This window comes from Chelon labrosus (genome assembly GCF_963514085.1).
Source record: "Chelon labrosus genome assembly, chromosome: 10".
NCBI classification, from domain to species: domain Eukaryota; kingdom Metazoa; phylum Chordata; class Actinopteri; order Mugiliformes; family Mugilidae; genus Chelon; species Chelon labrosus.
The window spans coordinates 28,016,051-28,036,502 of NC_140360.1; the positions used below are offsets into that span (position 1 = coordinate 28,016,051).

At 40.8% G+C, this 20,452-nt stretch overlaps 2 protein-coding genes across 2 annotated transcripts; one reads left to right on the top strand and one right to left on the bottom strand.

Moving 5' to 3' along the window:
• Positions 1-4,786, top strand: otud3 (OTU deubiquitinase 3). The gene is made up of 8 exons (XM_084552639.1): positions 1-239; positions 957-1,259; positions 1,855-2,003; positions 2,609-2,721; positions 2,833-2,955; positions 3,173-3,305; positions 3,515-3,702; positions 3,871-4,786. Exons 2-8 carry the CDS (start codon positions 1,054-1,056, stop codon positions 4,033-4,035), a joined length of 1,077 nt encoding a protein of 358 aa, XP_084408765.1. The 5' UTR covers positions 1-239; positions 957-1,053; the 3' UTR covers positions 4,036-4,786.
• Positions 4,787-5,957: 1,171 nt separating this feature from the next.
• Positions 5,958-11,009, bottom strand: bcas2 (BCAS2 pre-mRNA processing factor). Its single transcript, XM_084553590.1, has 7 exons — positions 10,817-11,009; positions 9,140-9,232; positions 8,975-9,045; positions 8,271-8,432; positions 8,128-8,178; positions 7,958-8,038; positions 5,958-7,852 (listed from the first exon to the last, which is right to left on the bottom strand). The coding sequence occupies exons 1-7, from the start codon at positions 10,907-10,909 to the stop codon at positions 7,726-7,728; spliced, it is 678 nt and encodes a 225-aa protein (XP_084409716.1). The 5' UTR covers positions 10,910-11,009; the 3' UTR covers positions 5,958-7,725.
• Positions 11,010-20,452: the final 9,443 nt, after the last annotated feature.

Below are 20,452 nucleotides of genomic sequence, written 5' to 3' on the forward strand. Positions count from 1 at the left end.
TTTATCCAATAGAGACTGCTTCTATGTGCTTAAACCTTTGTTTCTGCCATAAACCTGAGGCAATATTTAATCGTGTTTTCAATTTTGGCCCATACCCTCTTCCGTACGTCGTGACGCATACGGATATGCGTATGCGGAATTACAGTTGTAAACAAAACGGACAATCATTACATTCCTTTTCTGAGCCAAAAAAACAAAACGGAACATACACATAGCTTGTCGACCACAATTTCTTAAAGGTTAGTATCAAAATGTTAACTGCATTAAACTATGTATTGAGTAATTAGCGCTACAAGCGTGGAGATAGGATTTGTTATGTAATATCCTGCAGTTGAACGGTCTGGAGCTAGCTGTTAGCTGTCGAACTTCATCTAGCCGGACGTCGAGAGAACACTTCATATGAATACGTTAGCTAACAAGTAACTAGATTGTACGTATTTACCACCTAACGTTACATACATTCTATATCAAAACGAATCAAATTGTCATTTAACTTCGGTACCTGCGTTACACGAAAAGAGAAATTAGGCGAGAACAGAGTTGGTGTTGCTTCATAGCATATATTTATGTCTAAGAAGCCGACATTTTTTATTTTATTTATTTATTAATAAATGAATTAATTTATTTTTAAACGTGATTAAATCTTTTTTTTTTTTTGGTTGACTGATAAATCCTGATTATACTGAAACAACTTTTTGGATATTGCGTTGTTTATGTTTTGTTATGTTTGGGAAAAACAGACAAAAAGGTTGTTCATACTCAGATGGAATTTGGCTAGTTGGTTGTTTATCTCTGGCAAATTACAGCTGATTAAAATGACTCTGAATGAAATGTTTTATTATTATTTATTGTTATTATTATTTCCCCACTGTGGAATAAATAAAGGATTATCCTATCATATCTTACTCATCATGTCATCCCACCAACCACAACTGTTTCTGTGTCTTTTCAAACAGGCTGCAGATGTGTGGCAGTCTTTAATGAAGTACCAGCTCGTTACCGTAAGTAGACATATTTTGGTGTTGCAGGCCCATAGTAGCATTTGCAACCAGCATGTCGAGAAAACAGACATCCAAACCCGTGCGGAGCAATAAAAAGAGTGAACTGGAACGCAAGAGGGATGAGCGGGCAGCTCGCCGAGCCATCGTGAAAGACCGCAAGAACCGGCCTCAGGATGCCGATGAAGGTGCAGAGTTTGTCAGCTTCTCCAATCAGCTCCAAGCGCTGGGGCTCAAGCTGAGAGAAGTCCCTGGAGATGGGTGAGAGCCAGAAAACTGCACTCCTTTAGACTCCTTTAGACTCCTTTAGACTCCTTTAGCCTCTGTGCTGTCCTTTCGCATGTCTGATCCTCCCATCTGTGTCCCTTTTATGTTATTATCTTTACCCATTTCTGCCACATCTAACATGTTTGCCACAAAACGGTCTGTTCACTTGCGCTCTAATATATCTCAGACCTTGACATGTGACATTGTCATGAGAAAAGTGTTATTCACGTGATCTGTGTGTGGTAATGATATTTCTCATGGACGTTCATTTCTGCCATTATACTGTTAATTAAACTGCAGTCCTTTTAACCGCATCACAGTTCAGTTTGTACAGAAATGTCAGTACTGTTGTAATTTATCCATCCATCAAGTTTACTTGTACAGTTTGTGTTTTGTAGGGTGTAATTCAAAATCTGGAAATATGTGAGCTATTGTCACCTTTAACAAATACCAGTATAGTGTAAGCAAATACTTTTAAGATTCTGACAACTTTACCAGAGAGAAACTTATGTTGTGTGTACTAGGACATTGAGGCCCTTAACCATAGGCAGCTATGTGTTCTACAATTACCTGACTTTGTCCCTTGCAGGAACTGCTTGTTCAGGGCTCTAGGAGACCAATTAGAAGGTCACTCCCGGGGTCACTTGCGGCTTCGCCAGGAGACCGTCCAGTATATGACGTCCCATCGACAGGACTTTGAACCCTTCGTTGAGGATGACGTCCCCTTTGCACAGCACTGTAAGAAAAAGACCCAGTGTATGACTAAATCCATAAAAGAGGAGATTTACTGACACATTATTCCCAACAACTATGATGTTGCCATACATGAGCACAGCGTTCATTTCAGTGGGATGAAATTTTGACCAGCAACTATGCAGGGACCCCTGGTGGTCATTGCTTCTTCTTGCAAGTGACATGTTTGTTAACCTGGGATCCACCAGCCACAGGAGGTGCATTGTAAATCTGAGGCATGATAACAAGGACTGAAGCAAAAACATATTTCTGTTGCACACTATTTATGTTTTATGTATCTTTGTTTTAAACCTACTGTATATAAATCAATCTTTTCAGGCTCTTAAACGTGTAAACAAAACCAGGATTTTTTTTTGAAGGTTTCACAGGCCTACAAGCCTGGAAAACTGTGCTGTCTGTCAGACTGTCAGTCAGTTCAGATATTATATTCGATCGCAAAGACATGTATCTGTCCAATTTTGGAAATGTAAAAAAGAAAGAAAGTAAAATGTCAGTTTCTGATCATAATGGTGTTTTAGGAGATACATGGAACTGAACTGTAGGAAGAATAAGAAATCACTCCATTATGCTTTTCGTTTCTCTTCACCCAGTGTCCAACCTTTCTCAGCCCGGTACGTTTGCTGGCAATGATGCTATTGTGGCTTTTGCTCGCAGTCAGCAGGTGAAAGTGGTCATCCATCAGCTGAACACACCGCTGTGGGAGGTACGCACAGAGGCTTTTAAATAACATCACATGATCTAGTGTGTCGTTACTGTGTGATATGTAACATCTCATGGGACACCATATAGTTTAAATGTTGGGTTTGCACGGCAGATAAATGGCGCAGAGAAGCAGGTGTGCAGAGAGCTTCACATCGCGTACCGCTATGGAGACCATTATGACAGCGTGAGGCGGACTGGAGACAACTCTGAGAGTCCCGCTCAGCTCCGTATAGAGGTAAATAATATACAGCATTCAGGAACACTGTCATCAGACACTAACCGAAAGTGAGGAAGAGAGAGAAACGTTGTTTCGATTTTTCTGTATGTTGCAAACGTATTGAGAAATTGACAATAAAGAAATCTTGAATCTTGAAATCTTGAATTTAGTACAATTAGTGTTGTAACAGTGCATCTATTGAGGCATCCTCTTATCACATTATTGCTGTTTCCAGAATCTGCAGAATTCTCACGGACAGCAGCGTGAGTTCGGAGACGGTCAGAGGGACAGACGGAAAAACCCTTCTCCTACCGTGTCTGAGGATGACAACGTGATCCTGAGCTCCATCAAGAATCGAGGAATCCAGGGTCAGAAGATGCAGTTAACTCTTTAGCTGCTGGGAGAATCAGATAGTTACGAATCTGCTTAATTTCAGACCTAATAACCTCTGTACGTTGAAGCTTTTCTATTCAGCCAGATGTATTATTTGTGAGCCTGTGAGTAGATTTGTTTGACTGAGATTAACAGATTAACGCTGGTGGATTCTGTTCATGTTGATTGTGTGTTTGTGTTTCAGGCGACGAGGAGAACCTGCTCCAGCTGAGTGCTGCCACGATCAATGCTGAGTGGCTTGTCGGTTCTGCGCTGTGTCAGTCCTGCCAGGGCCAGTGCGCCTCAGGATCCTGCTCAGCCTGCAGGGCTGCAGCTACAGACTGCAGTGAGAACAAGCAGCCAGCAGAGAGCAGCAACGTACAAAAACTTAAGGTGGAAACCAAGCATGAATTTTCTAGCTGACAGTTTTTAGGAATTTTGCTAATATCTTAATCATTTATTTATTTGCTATAGTAACATTTCAATTCCTTAACTGATCTGTGGGAAGCAAATACTGAGAGAGATACTTACAGAGATATATTTATTTTGGTCATCCCCTAGGTATCTAACAAGCAGAGGAAAGAACAAATGCGGCAAGAGAAGAAGAAGCGTCAGGAGGAGAGGCACCGGCAGAAGTTTCTCCAGAGCAAAGGAAGTCAGGACCAGAACCAGAACCTGCCTGAGGCTGTTACTTTAGTACCAGCTCTCAACACTCTCAGTATATAGACTGGAGCATGGCCAAAAAAATACCTACTGCTTCTCTAGCTACCAGTGGCTGTCCACAAAGTTTTGCACATAGTCAAATGTGATTCAGTCACAGTGGATAACTTTTCCTAAAGAGAACCTGTAGTTTCTTTGCCAACAGCATAACGGTGCCTGCAAACCTGTGTGTGAGTGAGTGTGTGTGTGTGTGTGTGAGATGTGTGGAAAAAAACGAAGCGTGACTATCAGTATTTTTCTTGGATTTTTGGAATTAGTTCGATCCCTGGTTGGTGTTGGTGTATGTATAATCTCCTTGGGCCCGGTCCACCTACTGCGCTACCTTCCCACATTGGACATCAGGCTTTCCATGGCAACCATGCAGATACTCCTGTGCAGCCAGGCTTTTTGATTTGCCACAGATTAATGAGTTAATGTTTATAAAGATTTTCAGATTGTCTTTCTGTTTGTGATCAAAGAGGGAAGTGAGGAAGAGCGGCAGATAAATGATTGTTACGCACACTGTGTAAGAAATGTGGCAATAAATAATAATAGTGATAACTTATTGTATCTCTGTGCACCGTCATATATTACATATTATCCAGGATGTTTATGGACTTACTGTATGTTTTTCTTTCTGTTAGAGGTACATTCATCTGAGTAAGTCTGATATTTTCATGTTGTGTTCAAGGATATTAGAGAATTTATTTTTCCTTTTTTGTTGGGAGAAAATGGTAAAATAAAACCTAATGAGCATTAAAAGACATAAAGCACGGCATACTGAGGTGTCACTATATATAATATAGTTTCTCTGCACTAACCCCAACCCTGTGTTACTGTCAAGGGTCAAGACCTATTTATTGCAACGACTATATGCTGTCCAAAAAGGTTTGGACTGAAAGACAGCAAAGAGGCATTAATCATGGCCACACAGGAATAGGAGCAGGCTGCACATGACATCAGTGTGTAAGATGCTAGGAGGCAGGGCATACATACAGCAGCATAACCAAGTTACTGGCATAGTGTACTGGAACATCTGTGCAGAGTATGGACTGGAAGTACCAAGGTCAAAATGTCAGACACCTCCGATGATAGTGGAGAATGGCTCAGCCAAGATCCTGACGTCCGGATACAGGTTGACCAGCTGGTGATGGATGACCAAATGGACATTGCAGTAATGGCAGACAGCAGCTGTCACACAACCAATGGGAGCTTGTGTGGAAGGAAGGCAGGACCAGCATGCAGGCGTTGTATTTGCAGAAAACAAGCACTTACTTAGATGAGTCATAAAAATAGAACTTGAATTTCAATTTAGAGTGAAAAAATCTTCTAAAACATTTACCTTCCAAAAAAAAAAAAAAAAAAACAGACCTAACCTGTTTGCTATCTTCCAGTACCCTTTAACACCTGGCTTCTGTAGCCAAATCAGGGAAGTTCTCTGGAAAGAGTGCCACGTGGAACCAGGTGGTATCAATCCTCTGTCCGTTATTTAAATGTGCCCTTTCTAAAGGCAATAATCAAAACACATGTAGGCGCGCACACAGTATTTAGTGAAGCAAATGACAGTGCAGCAGAAAATCCAACAACTCATTTAAGATATACACTTATTTCACAGTGACAGGTAGCCCAGACAATACAAGACTCACAGAAAATCTGTGCAAGTCAAAAAGACAACGTTTTAATCAAATGTGTCAAGATCAGTGATCATGTGATTGTGATTGAAGGAGAGAGGAATGTGCACCATAGTGATAAATGTTTAAAGACGGTGACTGAGTGACAACTATCATTTATATAGCCAGTAGTAATGGAAACACACAACTCATGAACACACTCTCCCAGCAGCTGGTTGAATGTTTACTCAGCTGTTGATTACATGTTGGCTGGCTGTGTCCATCCCCTCATTACATACATAGAGGTACATGTTCAAATCTTACTACTGCGCTCTCTAATAGTATAAACTCTAGGCTACACATCGACCTTAAATCACATCAAACCACATCTGAAATTTCTCAACAAAAGCTCTATCCATTTGGGATGGTTTGAAATAATGATGGGGGTGAACATAGATTAACATAGTTTTCTTATCCGAGTCCATATTTTTAGAGATGTCACAACAGATTTGTTGTGTGGGCTGAGTATGATGAGGGGAGAGGTGAATATACAAGAGCTGCCAATGAAGATTTTTTACATGAATTAGCCTCAACTGACTGCCAAAAAAGTGGATCTGCACCGGGGCTTCATACAATATGGGTCAAATGTTACAGGCCCAGTAATAAGATTGGAAATCTTATCTTTTCCTTGCTCTAGCAGGTTTATAATTCCACATGAATGATGAGATAATTCCCATCACTGTATTTGTGCGACTGAAGTGTGATCAGTTACCTCGCAGTGACCGACAATAGACTGATCTAAGAAGCAGGATGTACACATGGTAGACAATGACTGGCCTCATCACCAATATGTCCTGTAATTGCCCATAATCCTTTCATGCTTTGCATCTTTAGTCGAATGACACATCTGTGAAATCTGGAACTTGACCTAGTGTGGTTAAACTATTGTAAATGTGAAATTATTGAACTAAAGCAGATGAACAACAGAAATCCTCTCTTGTTGGGAATACTATCAGTGGATGCCAGTGGTGATTTAGCACACCATGTATTTTACTGCATTTGTTATTAGGATTTCAGATGTATAATTCCACTAGACTAAATCCGTGATGTGACATCTTCATGAAGCCTTCCACTGAACCTTTTAGTTGAATATGTTGTAGAACTGTAATTATTACACTTAACCAAGTGGGATGTCAAACAGAACATACCTGAATGCAATGAATGAATTGGTTCCACGAAGCAGATATAAAACAGACACTAGGAAATATAACAAAAGGTCATTTTATTAAAACAGTTTAAAAATGACATGAATTGTAGGCAAATTTCACGAGTTATTACAAATTATGTACACTTACTCTAAACGGAGCTCCTGTTAGAGAGCAGCCTCAGAGACTGAAACATTTGATTTTAAAGCAAGACTGCACGACTTAATGAGGCATCTGCAGAATAATCTTGAATGCTAATGCCAGTACATCAGTAGCACAAGAAGAGAACTGACTCAGTGATATCAGACTGATTCAGGTACACAGCAGTATCTGTCTAAAGCTTTCCAACATAGGATACAGCTGAAAAACCTGCGAGTGCATTAAAGTGAGCAAGGGTGTGTTGCATATATGATGAATACGTTCCATCATAGTCCTGCTTTGAAAATGTTACCCTTAAAAAAAATTCCCAGAAATGTCCCACAGTATGTCCTGTTAAAATGGCAAAGAGTTTCACTGCAATACATGTCTGTAAAGTCATGTTATGTCTCACAAAATGATGACTGAGCCCATTGTCAGCTGGTGAAACTGTATGAAAGCATTTTGTGTTGTGAAGTGGGCTTCTGTGGAGACACTCCTATGCAAAATCCCAAGTTTTGCAGAGACAGTGATGCAAAATGTATCACCCAGCGGTTATCTTTCAGTTTAACATTCAAGATATATTTGAGATTTCTCACTTTTTAATATCAAAGTTACTGGACATTTGAAGCTCCTCCATACAGGTAACTTCCCCTTCTCTGGCTGCTCCTCACTGCAGTCAGCCTTATGAAACAAAATGAAGCCTGTCTGACTGAGGGATGGTTAGTTTGAGGATCAGTGATGAGAAGGCGAAAGTAGTTGCTGATCTAGAAGTCCTGTCGGATGTTCTCCTTGTTCTCATCCCCCTGCTGCTGTCTGAGCTGAGTGGTTTCATTTTCCAGCTGGACGATGGCCCGCTCGATCTCATAGTTCTTACTGACCAGTGACACCCAGCTGTTGACGGACAAACACAAATGTTAAAACAGAAGGGACTATAATCTACATATTCTCTACAGTATGTACAGAGATATGAACAAGTAAACTCTTCAAACGACATACTTCGACTCCAGCTCTCGTAGTTTGGCTCCTGCTGCCAACTGATCGTTCTTACGCTGCCAGTTCAAATCCTGGATTTGCTTCCTGTCACCGATATGAATAAAAAAATAAATACATGGGCACATGAGTTTAACAGCAATTTCAGTGAGCAAATACTTTCCAGTAATCATCACCTGATTTTGTGAAGCTCCTTTTGAGCCGTCTCAATCATGAAGGCCAAGTTACTGAAGAAGGAAGCCAAGAAAACGTGTTAGCCGTCTTTAGACTAGTTAGAAATGCTGGTTAACATCTGCGAGAAAAGGCTGCGGTCACATACTCGTTGTAGACTTTCCATGCATTGGTTCCATAATGGGACATGAGCTCCAGGTTTTCAATGCGGACCGCCTGGTGCTCCAGCTGGGCCATGGAGTTGTTCACGCACTCCTGCCATGCTGTAATGTCGTTCTTCTGTCCTGACGAGGGCGCTGGCAGCTCATATCTAAAGAAAGGGTGGAAAAAATGAGCCAGAGAGAAACAAATTGTTTGGATCTTAGATTAAAAAAAAAAAAAAAACTTAAGAGTTCAATTAACCGAGCAAAACAGGTTACCTTTTAATAACTGCAAGCACAAAAAGACAAGAGTTCAGAGCTAAAGCAATTCAGCTGGTTAAAAAAATGTCAATCACCAAAAACTTAGTGAGCAAATTTTGTGATTATTATTCATTAAAGTAATTTTTGGAGCAAATAAATTATAAAACAATTATGAAAATAGCTGGTAGCATTAAGTAAATCAGTAGTTGCAGTTTTCATTCATTTATTTAATTCATCATTTATAAGGCTGTATGATGTTTCAAGATAACTGGGTATGAAGGTCTTTGACACTCCATTACTACCTTTGTCTAACGGTAGAAAAAATATCAAATAGCATATTTTCTAAATTCGCGGTGAACTGGCAACTTCAATACATTTTAACACTAGACTAAATAGTATCTTAAGCATCTTATTTTAAGTGCATATTGCTCCTGCAATTCTCCAGATTTACCTCTTCATGCTCAGGAGATCCATTGGCTGCCGAGACGCCAACCGCTCAAATTCATTCCTCATGATTTCTGTCTGAGGGGTGATAAGAAAAAAATGAAGCGCTGCTAATTTTGTGTCATTAGCTGAAACCTTAAAGAAGGATTCAGAGGTCTGATGAGTATATCACCTCGAAAGTAGTGAAGTCAGGCGTGGGCAGATAGCTCAGGTAGTTCTTCGTAGGTCGGTACCTCCTGGTCTCCTCTTCAACCAGCGCTGCAGCCTACAGGATGAAACTGAACTGTCAAAGTTTCGCGCAAGAAAAGCTCTGCAGCAGCTTGGAAATGAATGGGTTTGGCCTTGTGCTACATTTTAAACATTTACAGGTGATTTCTGAGCTGAACTTGCAGAGCAGATATTCTTGACCTAGCTGGGAAAATAATGTGTCAAAGAGGTCTGCAATTTTGAGGACTACATAAACCTGGTTAGTTCATTCTCTCTCGTAACAGATATACTCAGTAGTTTCGTGTCACATTTAAATAGTGTCTCATAGTTGACTTGGACTACAAGATATGAAAATTTCGTATTTATACCAAGTTGAAATAAGCTATTGATAGCTTAGATGTTGTATTTTAAACTGTCTTAATATTCACAGAGTGGATCAAAAAAACATGTTTGAAGACAGACTGCTGAAAGTTTACGGGCGTTATTTTCTTTAAAGATCCCGTCTGTTAATCATCAAATGCCTAGTGAATCTAGGGAGGTCTGTTGGTGGGAGGACTTCTTATTCATTGGTGAAAGACTAACAAACATAACTGTATACAATATTCAGAAAGTATCAGAGTAGAATGACGTCTTGATGTCTGTTTAAGGAGTCAGGTCTGGGCCCACCCATTAACCTTTATGAGTGAATTCATTTCAAGCAGATGAAGTAGTGACAAGTGGCTCTATATGCCTGTGTACCACAATACTGTACAGTAGAGACGCCAGGGCTTATGTGGCATCTAGTGCCATCGTGGTCTTGGCTTTCACACATGTCACAGGGACTTTTCTTCAACGAACTAAACGTTCCATGAGATGTTATTTGTGCGGGTATCTACTGAATCTACTTTCCCAAAACGATTTGTTTTAACATCAGTTCAATTAGAGATATTTTAGATATGGCTTGTCCAGGTCCTCTCTGTTGTTATACTTTTTTACATCTTATCAGTTTTCAGACGGTTTCTGTAGGATCTCCCTCACGGTCTTGCGAGATTTGTCATGCAACACCAATCTCGCAAGATTTCTAAAGGATGCACGAAATGGCATGCATTCTATCGATCCAAGGACTTTATGAATGCCTATCGCATCTTTTTAAATCAAGATCAATTTTAATCCCTAATGTTAGTTGTCCACCAGACTAATGATTAGGCTGTCCTCTGTGAATCTGGTCTGTAAGTGTGAACATTTGCCCCTAACAGAGCACAAACATGACATTTATGGATGTGGGCAAATAAAACAATGAGACAGGGCAAGTCTGGATAACTAACCAGGAAAAATGGTCACACTGTGTCACTTGTATAACAGTGGTACTATAGTGCTCTATGGAGGAACCAATATTTAGCATGTTAGCATAGTCATGCTTGTTATTACAGGTTCTACAAGCTTTCCAAACAAGAATAGGCTTCCAACGAGATGTAATGTAAATATACTACTTAGCTACATAACTCAATCAACATCTTAGGACGCTAAATATTTGTAGAACTTTTTTTATGTCGTTTTTAACTAGTAAATGTCTCCACTAAAACAGTCCTGTGCTCCATTTCCGTGTAGCATTGTTAGCTAACACGCTGCGTTAAGCTAACTCTTTCATTGAAGGTTTACTCACAGCTTCTCTGACACCTGCTGCATCGTAACCTTGGTCAAAATATGGTAACGCATCGACGAACACTTCCCCAGCTACCGAAGCCGTTCCTGCCATTTCCAATCAGTCTCTGTAATGTTAAGTTTGACGATTTATCTCCTAAACACATTAACCGGCTAGCCGCTTGCTAATGGCAACCGTTTCCGGTGGTGAACTTCAAAATAAAATCCTTAATTTAAAGCGTGGCTGTTGGCAGTGAGTCTTTTTTTTTTTTGTTGCGGCATCTAGTGGAGTGGAATGGAACTGCTGCTTGATGAAGCCAGGCTCTGTGTGAGAGGTGTAAAGTTGAAACATTACTCGGATAGAAGTAATACAGTTGCATTCATTTCTTTATTTTATGTCTATTTATTTATTGTTGGAGCCCAGATAACATCGCCATCCAGCTGACAGAGATGTACTGCCAAACTTACTGTAAGGATATGCTGTTAATGATACCATGTCATCAAGTCTAAAGAAAACAGATTAACCTATCCTACTTTGCTTGTTTGGTCGGTTGTTTGGTACATGTTGCACATTCAACATTATCCTGCCAACATACCACCATCAGTTTCAGTGACAATAAAATTTGAATTTGAAAAAAAAAAAAAAAAACTTGCAGAAAATAGCAGAAAAACTTCTCTTGGCCTTCTTTCCATTCTATGCTCCATTTATACTTTGGTTTCTCTTTTATTTCATTTTATTTGTTTCTGGTATTTTTATGTAAAGCATTTTGTAACTTATTGTTTTAGAAGTGCTATCTAAATGAATAATTAAAACAAAGGCAAATTGACTTGAGTCATCCAATTAGTTGCTTCAGTTCTAAATGACTTGTACAACATTTTCGGGTGGTGCCCACCAGAGACTCACATAACGAGGGTCTGTTAAGGACCAGATCACTCATTTCCACAGTTAGTGGTACCCTAATGGTCCATTAATGGCCAGAAACAAGATGTGAATTGAGTGAAATTTTTGGGGACAGATATTAAGACGAGTCGTCTTCCCCATGCATTCTTGCAGACAGATAACATGTATCAATGCTAAACTGTAGACAGAGAGTCTTTTAATGGACTCTGTAGAATATGTATTGACAATGACATTTAGATGTGGAAGAACCAAGAAGAAGTAAAGTCCCAAGAAGTCCCAAGACTAAACTTTAAATCTATACATTCCTTGGAACTCATGTGCTACACATGGTCAATACAAAAAAATAAAGGTAAGAACTTTCTAACTTTCTAACTCTACTTCCTAGGTAAAGGTAAGTTTTTAGATAGATAGATAGATAGTTTCTTTATCAATCACAAACTTGGAAATTTCACTGTTGCAGCAGCAATGTACAGGTATTCAACATCATACATAAATATAACAAAAAGCTAAACTCAACAATAAAAAATAGAGAACTAAAAAAGAACAAAAATCTATACACAATATTTACACAAAAAGTTTGATGGATGACCCTAATGACCTAGGTCGATGGGGGGGGGGGGGGGGGGGGGGGGGCTTATAGGAATAACCCTAAATGGATGATAACATTGAGGTCAAAGGTCACATATGAGACTAATAAGAGCCCATGTAAAACTCCCTTGAGGCTCAGTTAATTATTTATGAGGTGAAAGATGAAACTCTGTTGTGTGTGTCACACACGCAAGCACAAGCACCCACACACACCCACACGCAGACACACACTCTTCTCAGAAACACACTCTTCTCAGAAACACACACACACACACACACACACACACGCACATATGCCGAAGTCTGTTAATAATAATATAATATGGGATACAAAATCTGACAACTCCAGCAAATGGTTACTGAGTAAGTTTTGAGATGCATGGGAAGAGAACCCCCACTGATCATCTGGTGGTGGAGGGCTTCAACTCTGAAAACTGAGTATTTTTCAGGACCTTGTGCGTGCCGGTGACAGAGCAGATGAAGATGCTGGACAAATCAGTCGATCGCATTACCGCTCTATTCCACGACAGTGGCTGCTGGAAAGACGTTACAATGATTATAAAATCCTTTCTCACTTGTTTTAGATTTGTTGGTATGTTGAAAAGCTGAAACGCTAGCATACAAGGCCACTCCCATCCCCTTGCCCACTTCCCTACCCGCAGCATAAAATTGCTCGCCCTTACCCCTAGCCTGAAGAAGACAGCAACTTCAAGTCTGAGCATCATGTCTCTTGCATTTGATTCACCTTGGACTCCGCCTTCATCTCCTCCATCATCTCTTATCACAGAAGAAGAGGAAAACCAGGCGTCCACACCGCCTCCATCTCCTGCACCGGCCGCAGAAGAAGAGAGCCATGTGGGGGGCCTCTCCAAACCGACGACTGGAGACCAACCACACAGTTTTGCTGTCTATCGTTTCCCAAGAAAATGTTAAAGCCGCCATCATCCATCTGCTGAATATCACTCTGCATGGTCGTGAGATCTGCTTCAGCTGTTGGGTTAACCACCCCAGCCAGACAAATCATGAGTGTTTGTTTGAGGCCCCCACCTTCTTCCACAAGATTCACAGCTGATGAGGAGACTCTGGACACCACACTTTATACCGGCCCTTCAGCAGCTGCTGATCTTTGTATCTCCATTGATAAATCCAGAGTTCAAGGCGGCGCTGAAGCCTCCGTGTGGGCATGATCAACTATCCTGTCAATATCATTTTCTCAAGGGTCGATGTGACCCTGGGAGATACATTGATCTCCCAATCCAGCACCACACACCCCTACAGAGCTATGACCGAAACTCTACTAAACTTTTCAGACGATTCACTGAAAAGTCAGACACAGCCGATTTTATGGATTCAACTGTGGTGGCATCCAATGGTTCAAATAGGGGTCTGGTTAAAACGGTCCAGTTTAGCGCTGTCCTCAAGCCAGTTTTAATTGTTGGGTCCCCTGCAGGCGGACTTCTTCTGCGAGAGACTTCTTTTGAACAGCGTAAAAGGCAACGCCCTCTACCCCTTGTCAAGAATTAATGTGAAAACCTACTCCATTCCTCAAAACTCCAGACTATGCAATCAGGAGAATCTGTTTCTGGGCTACATGCCTAAAAAGGTTGTTTTAGGCATGGTGAACCACATTCTCCGGTGAAAGTATTCACCAGAAGAAGAGAGCTCTCACCTTTCAACTTTGCCCACAACGATGTGGAGTACCAGGCTCTGTGTCATAACAGCAGGCAGGTCCCATCCAAAGCTTTCCAACCACAATTTAACAGCTGCATTTCCGTGAGAGAATTTTATAATCTGTTTACTGCCACCGGGAGACATCTGAAGGATTTACCTGTCTATCAGCCGCGAAGATTTTGAAAGAGGTTAAGAAATTTGTTTTCCATCTGCATGCCGACGAGGACGCCGGGGCTCTTTCCCCAGTATCCAGCGGTAGTTTGAGGCTGGAAATGAGATTTTGAGTCACCTTACCGCATTCTCGTCGTCTACGCCAGTTACGATTCCATTCTGGAGATCAACTAAAACGACATGAATTCTAGGGAGCTGGAAACACTCCTGAGTGGATTACTAGGCGGTGTATTCCTCAGTGTCCGGGCTTCAGACGAATTACCCTCTCTACAACTCTCGCTACCCGTCTACTATGTCGTGAACACCCACCCTTGCCATCAGCCAGGAGAGCACTGGGGGGCCCTCACTCTGGAAAAAGATGGGAAGGCCTCATTCTTTGACTCTTTTATTGGATTATCGGATGTTCGCAGTCAATACTGCGCGTATTACTTGTGCCAGAGAGGAAGCTGCCTGTCATACACGGTGTAAGATGATATTAAGAAGTAAACTCTGCCCACTCCACAGTCGAGAATTTTCTCTTTTTTCAGCGGCTCGCGGGTTAGACACAGAGGTCTCAGGAATATTAAGCTCTGAGGCTAGATAGCGCTGGAGCAGAGCTTTGCACTTCTCAATTTTTTCAAAAGGATTCAGTCCTCTTTCCTCTAATATCTCTTTCATCTATTCATCCAAATCTTGCTAGGGCATTTGTCTGATGGTGCTGGGGTCTGGGTAACAGTGAGTTAAATCCAGTAATAAACTTTCTGAAAAGTATTCGAGACTAAAGCTTTTTCTGGAGGGAAACATCTGTTGAGCTAATATATTCATCAGCAGTTTATCTCGGGGTTTTTTGAATAGCACTAAATAATTTGTGTTTAGACCGATGGTTCGGCTGAATTTACTTTGATGAAAAACATTCTGAGTGAGGATAATGACGCTCATATTTCTGTGATGCCGGTATTGGGTAAAAATTCTCACCACCTCCGGATGATCAGAAGCTTGAAAGATGACGTTGTCTAAAATAACCAAGTGTGTTTGATCATCTGGAAAAAGAGTTTCATCTTCAAAGGAATCAGGTAATCCCTTAACAGATCTTATCTTTTTATTTTTCTTCTTCAGTTCCACATACAAAGGTTGAAACGAAGCATAAATCCACACAATATTGTCAGCTACATCATTCATGACATGTTCACAGTTTTCCAAAACATTTTTTACAAAAACAGTGTTTCCACATCCACTGGGCCTCACAACCAGACATGAAAAAGGCAACTGCAATCTGGGGTCAAATTCAATCTCCTCTCCTACAGGGTTTGACTTTTTTTTTTTAACAACCAAATGGTTCGGTTCGCCCGCCAGCAAAAAGACGCCTTTTGTCATACACTACCCTGAACCTCTTTTGGAATGAGGAAATTTTCTGACAGAAGTTTAAAGCTCTGATCTAATAGGGATAACTTTTAGGGCCCGCCACCACAAACTCTTGAATGCTATCCCCACCCAGCTTGTAGTAGTTACCCATTGAAAGCGGAGTCTCTCTCTCTCTCTCTGACGGTGTAGTTTAAACTCTCTGTATTGTAGTACAGAAACCTCTTGGGATTCTGTACCTTCTCCATGAAACTGCACAGAGACAAACAAGCATAGGTTGTGGTAATTGCGGTGATTAAAATGTTGTTGCTTTTCCCGGGAGGGAGAATGTACCGGTCACCACTGCACCATAGCCACCTCATCGTTCAGAAAGGCAAAATACCTGACAACGTACTGCTCTGAAAAGAGAAACTTGAAAAACTCAGCAGGTTTGCTGATGAGACTGGTCTGACCCAGCTCGGTTCTCTGTGCAAACTTATCCCAAAAGCTGTTGAGACACAATTGGGCTATCTATCTTTTAGTGGGGTTAGGATTGATTTTAGCTTGATCTAACTCAATACCCTGGTTAGCCACGTATTCTCTGATGTACCTGTCTCTGCTAGCCTCATCCGATGCTTCAGGGGGGTTGCCTGAAGCCTCCTGTTTCCTTTTCAAAAAGGTGTTGATGTAGCCCCTAAAGCAGGGGTCTCAAACTGATCCGTGAAAGGGCCACTGTGAGGTTTTCATTCCAACCATGCAGCAACCATGCAGCACCCATGCAGTGGGTGTGGCTGGCAAGTTTTTGTTCCAATCAAGCAAGAGGACACTTGAAATGACTGCGTGAAGGCAGTTCAGTTGATTGATTAAGCCAAGTCAGGTGTGCTGCTGCATGGCTGGAATGAAAACCTGCAGCCACAGTGGCCCTTTCACGGATCAGTTTGAGACCTGTGCCCTAAAAAGTCGCTCCTTTTGTCAAAATGCCAGACTTCGGTTATCTTAGTGACACAATATCCAGTGTCTAAGGCTTTTGTGAATTTGGGGGTTGTCCAGGTGCCAGATAAAGCTCTTTCATTCTCGCAATGCGTGCAAGAGCCAGTTTGATTGTTTATTTCAGCGCACACAAGGCAGAGAGTAAACACCAGTTTACCTCGCTCGGTTTTGTAAGACATAATGGGTGGAAATAACCCTCAAGGGAGATACACGACAGCTTTGATCAGACCAAAGTACATATGCGGATCTTTAAAATGCTGACGGATAATTTCGGGGTGGCCTCAGACGGGTGGGACAAGTTTTACCTCCCAACAGCGCATCGCGAGGAAACTGTTTCACTTCATCATGAGAATTTGTCATTTGGGTCCAGTCATGCTCCCAGTACTCTACTGAGACGTTTAGCATCAACTGCAGGTTTAGCAGCTTTTCTAGCCAGGCTGAGTGGAGTCGCTCAAAGGGAATCATTGTCAGGGGTTTAACTTTGTGGGGCAAGAAACACTTGGGACACCTGTGAAAGAAACAGCGGATAAACTCCCACGCCTTTTTCAATTTCCGCATAGCTGGCTATGACGTACTTCCCCAGCCTTTTCTCATCTCTGTTTAGAGTGTGTTGAATAGCGACGTTTTCACTGTGCAAGATCCATTCTAACCACTGAATCCCCACGTACAAGTAGTTTTTGAATTGGCTTTTGTACTTATCGGTGGGCAGGAGAGCCAGAGTGTTGGGAGGAAGGAAGTTTGTTTTAAAAACTTTCATTCATGCGGAAGTGATTGTAATGCATGTACAAGCATCGACGCATGTCTCTTTGATGAATTCTTCTTGAATCTTTAAACAAGATGTTCCTAGGATTTCTGTGTCTTTGTCGCAATAAAGCACAGCCTCTTTTTTGAAATCAAATGGACAACCATCCTTGGTGGAGTACCAGGATATAAATTTTTTCATTGTGTCCGCCGACATTCTGTCTACTCTGTAGCCGTCTGGGGGTGGGTATGGAGAGTTCACCTGAGGAATATTTTGAAAGAGGACATACATATAATGGCATTCTTGATATGCTTTCAACCCATCATGACATTAACATGTCCCTAGTAACCCTGAAAGCACGGTTGAAGGAGTCAGTACTGAGGAGACAGGGCAACTACGTCCCATCGGCCTCTTTAAATAATGCCAGTGTCTTTCCGCAAGACATGCAGAAATTTGGCAACGACTCCTTCTTCTTTCCACAATGTGCAGTACATGTTGTCTGCTTTCAAAGTGCATCACAGTGTCTACACTCCCGCTGAGCTGACCATTCACAAAGCGTCATTTCTTGACTGGCAGCGAAACAACCAACCAACCAATTTTGTGAAATGTCATTTTGTTTTGTGAAATGTTGTGTTTTGTGAAATGACGTTGTGTTTTGTGAAATATCATTGTGTTTTGACCTTCAGGGTCACCGTACTTCACAGACATCTCTCTTCAAACCAGCACAGACTGATGATGTTTTTACAAAGGGGCTAGATAAAAGTATTACAGCCATATGCACACTGGCAGAGGGGAACGTCTTTAAAACATTTGAAAAAGTTAAAAACGAATTTAAGCTATAAAATAAAGACTTTTTCAGTTATTTACAACTAAGAAATTTTAAAATACACAGGTAAAAGCATGTACATCAACAGAATGCAATTTGCTGATAAGGATGCTGTCGAAGGAACAGTTTCCTTCTAAGACTGTCTCTAAATGTTATAGATGTCTACAGAACTGCAATGGAAATACTTGTATTGTATATAAAACATAAATGGGAAAATTGGAAACTGAGTCTTCAGAGTGTGACTGGCATTTATTGTGCAAAATACAGCACAGCTCTACAAGCTCCAGACGATGGAAAGAATTTGGCTGGAAAAATCTAATAAGTTTCTTTATTACACCCCAAATTAAAAGTAAACAGATTGGAATACAACAACGTTGGAGACAGTGTGGACACATTAATGCCAACCACAGTCATATTTTCTGGTATTGTGCCAAATTGTAACCTTTTTGTGATTGCATTATTGGACTTCTGGTGGGCATTTTACAGTACAAGGTACCTAAGGACCTCTGGGACTGACCCCAGAAGGGTTAATTATGATAGAGGACAGGTACCTCTTCAAAATAATGATTGTGGCTAATAAGAAGGCCATTACCAGGAATTGGTTCGAGGGCTCCATTCACATTCTCAAGATGCTGTAAATCAGAAGGTTCAAGGTGAGCAAGGGCCTTGTTTAAATTCTCTAAGTACAGGAAATCGTTTGATGGAGGTAAAGTTTGCGGGTGTGGGTGATCGAGATGTTGGTGAGGGATTTGTCTTAAAGCTTCAATCTCTGAATGAAATAACTGTAGAACTGACTGCAAAACCAAATCTTCCCCTTGGTCGTTTATGTTCATAATTAAAACATACAACTCTATCTAGCCGGCGCTGCGACCAGTTTCCAACCTGAAGAAACTATCTTCCAGAATTCCTTGAGAACCTTTCCTTTTGGTTGGTGCAGATGTCCAGAAGCGAATCTTCCTCTCTTTGTTCTCCTTCTAGCTGACCGGAAAGAGATTTTAAATATAACCGGATGTCATTTATTTATTAATTATTTATTTCTAAAGATCACTCCTCATTCTGTTCATTGAATCCCAGTTCGCCTTCTATTGTAGCTTCAAAATCTGTCAAAGTATAATACAAATAAATAGAAACCACCACATACCCTAGGATAAATTCTAAAGAGAGAGAGAGAGAGAGAGAGAGAGAGAGAGAGAGAGAGAGAGAGAGAGAGAGAGAGCATGACCTTTGTGTGCGTGCTTTTCTGAGAAGAGTGTGACAGAGAGTCATAGTTTACCTTCAGCAAAGTCAGGCTGGCCAGGCTAAGGTCTGAGAAGGAAATGCTAAAAACAGAAAAATAAAGTGAGACCTTTTATTTACACACATGCAATTTTTAAAGGTAAAGTAGGATAAGATAGTTTAACTAACCATTCTGCACTGTTATGGAGGGTGTAGCTGGCACTACTTCAGGGGTGTATTGCTAGAAAAAAAAACTGCTGCGTAACGCAGCAGTTTTTTTTTAAAATATATAGTTTAATTTGAATCAAATGATTGTCTTACTTAAGATGCCCTGGTTGTCATCATCATCATCATCATCATCATCATCATCATCATCGTGGTGAAAGAAGCCTCTTCTGTTGAGCTAATATATTCATCAGCAGTTTATCTCGGGGTTTTTTGAATAGCACTAAATAATTTGTGTTTAGACCGATGGTTCGGCTGAATTTACTTTGATGAAAAACATTCTGAGTGAGCATAATGACGCTCATATTTCTGTGATGCCGGTATTGGGTAAAAATTCTCACCACCTCCGGATGATCAGAAGCTTGAAAGATGACGTTGTCTAAAATAACCAAGTGTGTTTGATCATCTGGAAAAAGAGTTTCATCTTCAAAAGAATCAGGTAATCCCTTAACAGATCTTATCTTTTTATTTTTCTTCTTCAGTTCCACATACAAAGGTTGAAACGAAGCATAAATCCACACAATATTGTCAGCTACATCATTCATGACATGTTCACAGTTTTCCAAAACATTTTTTACGAAAACAGTGTTTCCACATCTGCTGGGCCTCACAACCAGACATGAAAAAGGCAACTGAATAGAATAGAATAGAATGCCTTTATTGTCACTATACACATGTACAATGAGATTAAAACTGCAATCTGGGGTAAAATTCAATCTCCTCTCCTACAGGGTTTGACTTTTTTTTTTAACAACCAAATGGTTCGGTTCGCCACCTCATCATTCAGAAAGGCAAATACCTGACAACGTACTGCTCTGAAAAGAGAAACTTGAAAAACTCAGCAGGTTTGCTGATGAGACTGGTCTGACCCAGCTCGGTTCTCTGTGCAAACTTAACCCAAAAGCTTTGGATTTTAGCCTTTCCTTGTGAGGAAATTACTGTGGTCATTGCTGATACTGTGTGTGTGTATATATATACACACACACAGTATCAGCAATACATATATAAGAAT